Source organism: Podarcis vaucheri (genome assembly GCF_965113315.1).
Source record: "Podarcis vaucheri genome assembly, chromosome: 2".
NCBI classification, from domain to species: Eukaryota; Metazoa; Chordata; class Lepidosauria; order Squamata; family Lacertidae; genus Podarcis; species Podarcis vaucheri.
The window spans coordinates 74002067-74012015 of record NC_138760.1 but is presented as its reverse complement, the minus strand read 5'-3'; the positions used below and the strand labels follow the sequence as shown (position 1 = coordinate 74012015).

At 47.6% G+C, this 9949-nt stretch overlaps 1 protein-coding gene across 1 annotated transcript; it reads left to right on the top strand.

Annotated features, from left to right (window-relative positions):
- Positions 1-4021: 4021 nt before the first annotated feature.
- MXD3 (MAX dimerization protein 3) lies at positions 4022-9828 on the top strand. The gene is made up of 6 exons (XM_082213397.1): positions 4022-4347; positions 4571-4670; positions 6132-6161; positions 7781-7895; positions 8390-8558; positions 9013-9828. Exons 1-6 carry the CDS (start codon positions 4278-4280, stop codon positions 9129-9131), a joined length of 603 nt encoding a protein of 200 aa, XP_082069523.1. The 5' UTR covers positions 4022-4277; the 3' UTR covers positions 9132-9828.
- The last annotated feature ends 121 nt before the right edge of the window (positions 9829-9949 follow it).

Sequence of the window (9949 nt, the reverse complement as noted above, 5' to 3'; positions counted from 1 at the left end):
CCTGGGAGGCCCCCTTTTCCATAGAAAAACCTTAAAATAGCTTTGGTAGATCTTTGGGCAATTTGCAATAGTATTATTAACCTGATAATGCCACGAGCCCTTTTCCTGGAAGGTTATACCCAGGTATTTAAAAGATGATACCTGTTCAATAGGTCGATTGTCAATTCTCCATTTGTGTCTCATTCTTTTTTTAGAGAACACCATAACTTTGGATTTGCTATAGTTAATTGTTAATTAAGTTTGGCCCAACCCATAGTCATGGACATGCCTTAGACCTGGTGTTCACCTGTAGTGACATGGGTGATCTGACACTAAGTAAAAGTGAAACAAAAGACGTGCCATGGTCAGATCACTTCCTGGTGCAACTGGACTTCTCTGCGACCCATCCCCTCTGCAGGGAGGTGGGACCAATTCGGATGGTCCGCCCCCGCCACTTAATGGATCCAAATGGTTTCCAGAGAGTGGTAGGGGATGCTTTAGCCCATGTTGATGGCCTTTCAGCTGATTCCCTGGTGGCCCGCTGGAATGCGGAGTTAACCAGGGCTATCAACTGTCTGGCTCCGAAGCACCCTCTCTGATTGCATGGAGCCCGGACAGCCCCGTTGTTTTCTTCGGAGCTGAGGGCGATGAAACAATCGCTGAGACGGCTAGAGCATCGGTGGCAGAAAACTCACTCCGAATCTGACCGGACACAGGCTAGAGCTCAACGTTGAACCTACCAAGTGGCGATAGCGACGGCGAAGAAGACTCTTCACCGTCTCTATTGCATCTGCAGAAAATAGTAGCAGGAGACTCTTTCAGGTGGTTCGCAATTTAACGGAACCACCTTTACCACCGGGGCCTTGTAAAGACCCCAAGATCTCCTGCAATGATTTTGCGAAGTTTTTTGCAGATAAAATCACTCATATTCGGAAGGAGCTAGACACCACCGTGGGAGCAGGGCCGGGCCGGGAGAGTGCCAGAGCTCTGTCTGGTCAAGTAGCATGGAATCAATTTCAATCCGTTACCCCCGAGGATGTGGACAGGCTGCTTCGACGCGTGAAACCAACCACCTGTCTCCTTGATCCTTGCCCATCCTGGCTAATAAAAGCAAGCCAGGAAGGGCTGGGCGATGGGCTCTGCGGGGTAGTGAATGCTTCCCTCTGTGAGGGAACATTCCCAGATCCGCTGAAAGAGGCGGTCATTAAACCGCTTCTTAAAAAACCATCTTTAGACCCGGCCAGTATGGCCAACTATCGCCCAGTCTCAAATCTTCCATTCTTGGGCAAGGTGATTGAGCGCGTGGTTGCTGAACAACTCCAGGCACGCCTGGAGGATGCAGACCATTTGGATCCCTTCCAATCGGGATTCAGGCCTCACCATGGGACTGAAACTGCCTTGGTCGCGCTGGTTGATGATCTCCGGCGAGCTAGGGAAAAAGGTGAGAGTTGTTTCCTGGTTCTGCTGGATCTCTCAGCGGCCTTTGATACAATTGACCATAACATCCTTCTGGACCATCTAGAGGGGCTGGGAGCTGGGGGCACTGTTATACAGTGGTTTCGCTCCTTCCTCCTGGGCCCTGTTCAGAAAGTGGGGGGGGGATGAGTGTTCAGACCCCTGGGCCCTCACTTGTGGGGTGCCTCAGGGTTCCGTCCTCTCCCCCATGCTATTTAACATCTATATGAAGCCGCTGGGAGAGATCATCAGGGGGTTTGGACTGGGTGTCCATCAATATGCAGATGATACCCAGCTCTACTTCTCTTTCAAATCAGAACCAGTGAAGGCGGTGAAGGTCCTGTGTGAGTGCCTGGAGGCAGTTGGAGGATGGATGGCGGCTAATGGATTGAAGTTGAATCCTGACACGACAGAAGTACTGTTTTTGGGGGACAGGGGGCGGGCTGGTGTGGAGGACTCCCTGGTCCTGAATGGGGTAACTGTGCCCCTGAAGGACCAGGTGCGCAGCCTGGGAGTCATTTTGGACTCACAGCTGTCCATGGAGGCGCAGGTCAATTCTGTATCCAGGGCAGCTGTCTACCAACTCCACCTGGTACGCAGGCTGAGACCCTACCTGCCCGCGGACTGTCTCGCCAGAGTAGTGCATGCTCTGGTTATCTCCCGCTTGGGGCTACCTTTGAAGGTGACTCGGAAACTACAACTAATCCAGAATGCGGCAGCTAGACTGGTGACTGGGGGCGGCCGCCGAGACCACATAACACCAGTCTTGAAAGACCTACATTGGCTCCCAGTACGTTTCCGAGCACAATTCAAAGTGCTGGTGTTGACCTTTAAAGCCCTAAATGGCCTTGGCACAGTATACCTGAAGGAGCGTCTCCACCCCCATCGTTCTGCCCGGACGCTGAGGTCCAGCGCCGAGGGCCTTCTGGTGGTTCCCTCATTGCGAGAAGCAAAGCTACAGGGAACCAGGCAGAGGGCCTTCTCGGTAGTGGCGCCAGCCCTGTGGAACGCCCTCACATCAGATGTCAAAGAGATAAACAACTACCTGACATTTAGAAGACATCTTAAGGCAGCCCTGTTCAGGGAAGTTTTTAATCTGTGATATTTTACTGTATTTTTGGTTTCTATGGAAGCCGCCCAGAGTGGCTGGGGAAACCCAGCCAGATGGGCGGGGTACAAATAATAAATATTTATTTATTTATTTATTGTTGGGCATTACAATAAACAGTGAGACATCTTAGAAGTTTTCTTAGGTCTACACAGGAGAAGGAAATTAGAACTGCATCATCCGCATTTAAGAGAACTGGGAGGGGTGTAGTAGCCAATTTAGGGGGGTGGGCATTTTCTTTCTCCATGTTTCCTATTAAGGAGTTAATATAGAAGTTGAATAGAGTAGGCGCAAGGACACAGCCTTGTTTGACACCATGGTAGGTTTGGATTTCCTTGGGTAAATGGCCCTGTTGGTCACACCTAACCCAGACCCGAATGTTTCCATATAAACTGCAGATGAGACACAGTAGACGTCCATGTTTGAGGAGCTTCCCCACCGTGTCTGTCAAAATTATAACCGTGTGGATGTGGTGAAGCGTATACATTCACAAGCCCAACTCTATCAAGGAAAATATGACTACCTTATGTGACTGGAAATCAGTCAGGATATGCAAGTTAAACACACACACACTTACTTTAAATTATGCATGTTCATGCAAACTATTGTATAAATAACAGCAGTATGTGACGGATAAACTTTGTTTTCCTTATGAGAAATGATCTTGATGCACTATAATAGTGACCCCAGGTTACTTATCTCACAGAGCACTCTTCTTACCCTCCCCAACCACATGAGTTGTGGTGACAAGAGGAGGCTTTAAATTCTCTTGCACCTTTCCCATCCATACATATAGGAAGCTGCCCCAAGGTAGGGCACTGGGATGGGCCATCTGCCTCAGTGTTGCCCACTGACTGGCAGCTACTCCATAGCTGTCAACCTTCCTTTTTTTGAGGGAAATTCCCTTATTTCAGCGCCTTTTCCCGCTGCTATCCCAGATTGTTAGATATCCCATAGACTGTCTCTGGGACAGGTGAGGCTGCTGATCCCTTATTTTCAAATCCGAAAGTTGACAGTTATGCTGCTGATCCCTTATTTTCGAGGCTGCTGATCCCTTATTTTCAAATCTGAAAGTTGACAGCTATGAGCTACTCTCTGCAACAAGGAGTCTTTGCTAGTCCTACCTGGAGATCGCACCTGAGACCTTCTGCATACAAAGCACCTCCTCTACTACTGAGCGACACATGAAGCGAGGGGTTCTAGTCTAAACTGTCGAACGAAGGAACTACTCTGAATTCTGAGGTGTTAGAAGCCTGACCTCCTCCTAGAAGCCTTATTTTAAAAAATCCCTCACGTCAATATACTGTACTCCCGCTGGAGAGCGATGGCCCCGCCTCCAATTCAAATTTGAAGCCCCATCCTTTTCCCGCCCGAATTTGTTTTGAAACTGCAGTGACGTAGCCACGCCTGGTCAAGCCTTTCAGCCAATGAGAGCGCTAGTTTCCCAGGCCACGTCCGCCGCAGGGTGAGATTCAAAACAAGTCAGCTGGGTGGGCTCGCGGAGCTTCGGAGGGTCACGGGTCTTGGGAGTTCCGGGCAGTTCAAAAAGCAGCTCTCGGCTCCTGGAGCGCAGCTTGTGGCCCGCGCCAAAACTGGAGCCGGTTCCGAGGCCTGCCGCCAGGGTTCGAAGAGGCGGGGTTAGAACCTCGGAGCGTTCGAAGGGGCGGAGCCGGAGCCGAAGGCAGTGGGTCGGTTACGGTGTAACAAAGTCTTCGCTCGGTCCGAGTCTGTTGTCATGGAGCTCATGGCCAGCAACATTCAGGTGCTGCTGCAAGCGGCGGAGTACCTGGAGCGCAGGGAGAGAGGTACCACCTGCCTATCTCAGGGTCGGGGGCGGTGGCTTGGCTATGCGGGGTATGAGGGCCATACTGTGGCTCCTCGATCGGAGGCAGGCAGGACCGGCTCTCCTCCGTGGGAGTGGGGCGGAGGAATGGGGCGGTGGGTTGTTTCCTTAGAAAAGAAGTGGGCTGGGGGTTATTAAATGGTGCGGAGGCGAAATCGTTCCGAGCCTCGGATTTTGTCTCGCAGAAGCCGAACATGGCTACGCTTCGCTGTCCCCTTACTCCGGGAAAGACTCGTTGCAGCCCCGGAAGAGGTCCAAGCCTCGGAATGCCCTGCAAAACCTCAGGTAAGAGTCCGGGTTTTGTTCTACTATTGCCATTGGAACTGCAGTGGAACATCTGGTGATGGACTAACTGAAAGCAGAAGTCTATATAGCGAAATAAAAATAAAGAAGATGGGGGTGTGAAATCTCAGCGAGGCTGGCAAAGCGCTTCTTCAAAGTGATGGGGTCGCCACCAGAAACAAAATGCTTGTATATGACATGAGGCAACCAGTTTTGAATGCAGCATTAGTTGTATAGACAGTAGACCTGAAGTTACTGGGTTTGATTAATACTGATCCATGAATTTCAGTGTGTCTACTCTGAATTAAATTAGTTGGATACAAGCCGTAGCCACCAGTGGAGTTGTTTCTCTCTCCTGGACATCAGTTTTTGGCTTTGTGGTTTAAGAAAATCAAAACCTCCTCTTTCATTGGTTTTACCTTGCTCAGGAATTGGACTAGGTATTTTGTTTTACTTTTACATTTTCCACTAGAGCAAGGCTCACATTTCAATACATGGACCCCGAGGTTCCTATACTCTACTGCGTTACTATCCAATAGGAGACAGAAGTCCTAATTGCAGGAAACAAAATGCTTTAATTGATGGTTGCATATTTCCTGTGACATTGTGCAAGCTCCGAGGAGCTGCATTCCTGGCATAGAGGTTAGCAGTTATGACTATTCCTGACATCTGGTTCTTTAAAACCAGTTGTGCCACTGTCACGCAACCACAAGCATGAGAACATAGGAAACGGCCTTATCCTGAGTCAGAGCATTAGTCCACCTAGCTCTATTGCTGTCTATATGCCAGGCGTAGCCAATGTGATGTCGGACAGCATCTCCCATCATCCTTGCAAATTAGCCATGCAGCTATGTTGCCATCCAACAACATTTTGAGAGCACAACATTGCCTGCCTGGTCTATACTGGCTGGCAGTGGTCTTTTGTAGCCCTATTGAAACTGGAACCTTCTACATGCAAACCATATGCTCCATCCCTGAGCTATGTACCACCTCTCAGCTTTCTTACTGCAGAAATAGTTACACCCACCTCTTGCAGTGTGCTGTTGCACTTGTCATTTTCTCTGTGAAATCTGACTATTCTCAAATAGGCATTTAGTTTTACATTACATTACATCAAGCCACCCCAGACTTAGGGATTTGTGCTATTTATTACATGTTTCCTGGGCCCTTGGATGTGTGGGTTTCTGATGATGTAGCAAACAGGACCTTGACTGGTCCAGTCCAGTGCCAGTTCCTGGGCTTCTTCATAAACTACTTTAGAGAATGAAATGGATCTTCTTCCTCTCCTGTCCTGCATATTCACTATGTGGATAGTAGACATTGAGCTTTGGGAAGGTAGGATTTTACTGGGATTGAATGAGAACTTTCTGTCTCGGTGGACAATGTGAACAAAACCAGTTATCATTTTGCTACAAATCTAAATGTGATCCATTAATCTTATTTCCTATTCTTCTTTCGTTTCAGAACTGTGCACAATGAGCTGGAGAAGCACAGGTAAATTTTCATATAGGAAGGGCTGGGGTTGCAGGGAGAAGAGGGGTAATTTCTCATTTATCATGTTCAGTAAGAAGTGGGAGTTGACAGCACTGAACATACCAGCTCCTCTTTATAAGAGCACTTCCTGTCTAAGTAGAGAGATGGAATTCATGAAGTAGCAAAAGCATTTTACAGCTGAGTAAGAAGGCTGCCCCAGGCCACTTCTACCTTGCCAAACTTAGGAGATGTACACCGAATTTTTGTATAAGGAGTTAGCACGCTGTTGACCACTAGTTTTCAATAGGATTTTATTTTTAAATGGAGATGCACATAGGAGAATGTCCATGGAGGGAGATGTAAGTGAAGAAGTATGTGAAATATTTGGAGGACTATACATACTTTCCAATCAAATGGTGATAAAGTTAACATGTACTTACCACAGCTAAGTAAATAAAGTGTCTTGACCATGAGTAGGCAAACTAAGGCCTGGGGGCTGGATCTAAACCAATCGCCTTCTAAATCTGGTCCGCAGAGAATCCGGGAATCAGTGTGTTTTTACAAGAGTAGAATGTGTGCTTTTATTTAAAATGCATCTCTAGGTTATTTGTGGGGCATAATAATTCGTTCATTTAAAAAAAAAAAGTCCGGCCCCCAACAAGGTTTGAGGGACATTGGATCGGCCCCCTGCTGAAAAAGTTTGCTGACCCCTGGTCTTGACTCTCCAGCATTGAAATCCTGGCACTTCCAGCAATGAAGGTGCCAAGTGATAAATTTGTCACTCCTGATTAACCTTGCATAATTGTCAATCCCTGTATATCATATCTTGCCAAAATGCCTTTTTTGAGTTCCTGGTTTAATTTAAAATGCTCACATGTGGTTTCCATTGGGGTAGAGGATCACACGATGTTCAACTTAGACCATAAAACTCAATACCTACAGTAAATAGATGAGATGTCAGGAAAGCCATGATTGGAACTCCTGTGTTTTTTAAAAGAAATTAAAAGACGTCTGAAGGAGTTAACTGCCTCTACACACAAATCACTTTGATCTTATATACACGCAAACACACACACACACACACACACACTTCTGATAACTAGACGAAGATCGTGTTATGGATCTTCTGATACAACTCGTTTGGGCCAGTTTTTAGTTCTGTGTTCTTATGGTAGGGCTTGCCAACTGTTAAGATCCTGCGTGCAGTAGCCATGGATCACTCTACCACGATTTCTGTACAATGAGAGATCGGAAGAAAGCCATGTTGGTTGGGTCTGGGTGTCTGTAATTCTGCTCAAGCTACTTATTATAACCATCCCAATTTGTATTTATCTGCTACCTTTATCCATCTACCCATATCAGCTTGCTTGGATTCAGGAACACAGGCATGTAAGAGTTGCGGCAGATGATGAAATCTGGTTCCGTTTCCCCCTCTGTACATAAAGTTAATTAATTACAATGAAGTCTGAGACCTGGCCTACATGGATGACTATAGCTCTCTAGCTAGAGGAGACTTAGGCACACATTTTCCAATTTTGTAAGGGCCTGGAAGTTGCCTCAAGGCCTTACCCAGAGACACGGCGAGCTCCCGTGCCATCTCATGCATCAAACCCACATTGTGATATCTTTTTCTCTGGCAGGAGGGCTCAGCTGCGTCATTGTTTGGATCAACTAAAGCAACAGGTCCCCATGAACACAGAGTGCTCTCGTTATACAACCCTCAGTCTTTTGCACAGAGCCAGGCTGCATATTAAGGTAAGCGACACACTTCCCTGCTTACTGGCTGTCTTTCAAGGTTGCCTTGCCAGCCTTGTACTTTAAACTTGGAACACATGAGACAGACGGTGTATGAGCAGGATCCAACAGATTTACTGAGTAGGGCTGGAAATGGATCGAACAGCTTCCAACCTCCAGAGGGGTGAAAAATCACATGAGTGTGACTAAACCTCTTATTTTAGCAGTGTGTTGCGTTGCTAAGGGGTGTACCTTTTTATTTTACCGCATATGAACTAATTCACATTGGGTGCTTCATTTGGCCCTGCTGGATCATACCCCTGTGATCTCTCATCTTGCCAGCAGCTGTGGCCACCCAAATGTTTCCAGGGAATTTATAAGCCAGACATCAAAGTCCTCCTGGACAGCTGTGATGGAAGTGCAGTGTTGCTTCCCAAAAACTGGTAAACCCGGAAGGAGCCGAAGCATTTGCTATAGTTATTGGATACTGTCCTTGACCCTGTTCCCCCTTCCAGAAGCTGGAAGAGCAGGAGCAGAGAGCACAGCAACTGAAGGAGAGGCTACGCTGTGAGCAGCAGAACCTGCACCAGCGGCTGGAAGAGTTGCTGGCTCATTCCAGCGTGGAGAGGCTGCGAACCGATAGCCTGGACTCTTCTCGGTTCTCCTCCGAACGCTCCGATTCAGGTGGGTGTTGCCGTACAATCGGATGGGCTGTGCTGCGGTCCCCATAGCTGGATGCGTTCTATTGAAGGCATAAGTGTAAGAGCAGGATACACTGGACATTTCCTACTACAGCCTTCCTCAACCTGGTGCCTTCCAGACATTTTGGACTATAAGTCCCATCAGTCTCAGCCAGCACAACTGTGCTGGCTCAGGTTGATGGGAGCTATAGTCCAAAACATGGAGAGTACCAGGTTGTGGAAGGCAGGGATGGGGAACCTGTGACAGCTCCAAATGTTGTCAGACTACAACTCCTATCAGCCCTCTGCAAGGATGACCAAGGATGACAGGGGTTGCAGTTCAGCAGCATCTGGAGGTGTCCCAGTTCCTGTGCCTCTAGTGACCTTCTGGAGTGTCTGTAAAAGATACCAAATCCTGTATGGGTAAAGAACTCTGATGTATTTTTTTTCTGCTACAGAAGATGCAGAAGTGGACGTGGAAGGTCTGGCATTCAGCAGCGTTGAAGAGGATGTTGTGGCCGCCTTCAGCACTGGGCAGGAACACAGTTATTCCAGTGCCAGCAACTTTTGGTTATGATGGACAGAAGCCTAGTTATAAGGGCAGCTCTCACCCAGATGGATTTCCAGCAGCAAAGCCAGGATTTCATGAATGGAATTTGGTTCTGAACAAAACTCTGCATGGTGCAAAGGACAGTGCTACCCACGTTGTACCTCTACCTTTCTGCTAGACTAAGCCGGAACATTTTCTAGACTTGGATAAAAGACTTGGATTACTCAATTATGGGGCAGGGCTGAAAGAAGGGTGAGATCCCCACAGCACTTAATGTGTACCAGACAGATTACGCTGTGCATGGGGTAGCTATATGGTTTTCTGTGCCCCACCCGCTGTGAAAGCTTGTATGTCTCTTCCAGTCAGAAAGAGGAGGTAGGCTTGGCCTGTTAAGGACTGGAAGCAAGTCTCAACAAGGGCAACAGTAGACCTTGACATACTGAATCATTCCAACTTTATAGCAGAGATGCACTTAGTTCCAGGAATGCAGGATGAACAAGCTAGCAAAACCGGGTTGCTCTTATCTCCAATTCCTCAACATGGAATGGGTTGCGTCAAGGGGAGCTGGGAACAGCTAGGACAATGCCTAGTGGGCTCTCATTCCATGGCACATTCCACCCAATTGAAGTATCTGATCTTCCCCGAAACAAACATTGCTTCCGTTTTGTGACCGATCCGCTTATGTACTCAGCAGTATTCTAGTAAAGGTTTTTAATTTCTTGCATCCTATTCATCTGGTTTTCTCCTAAGAATGCAAAACATGGGTGAGGCTGTTTATAGCATACTTGCTAACCAGCAGCCACCCACACCCACATCTTAATATACAGAGACCTCCAAGTTGCATA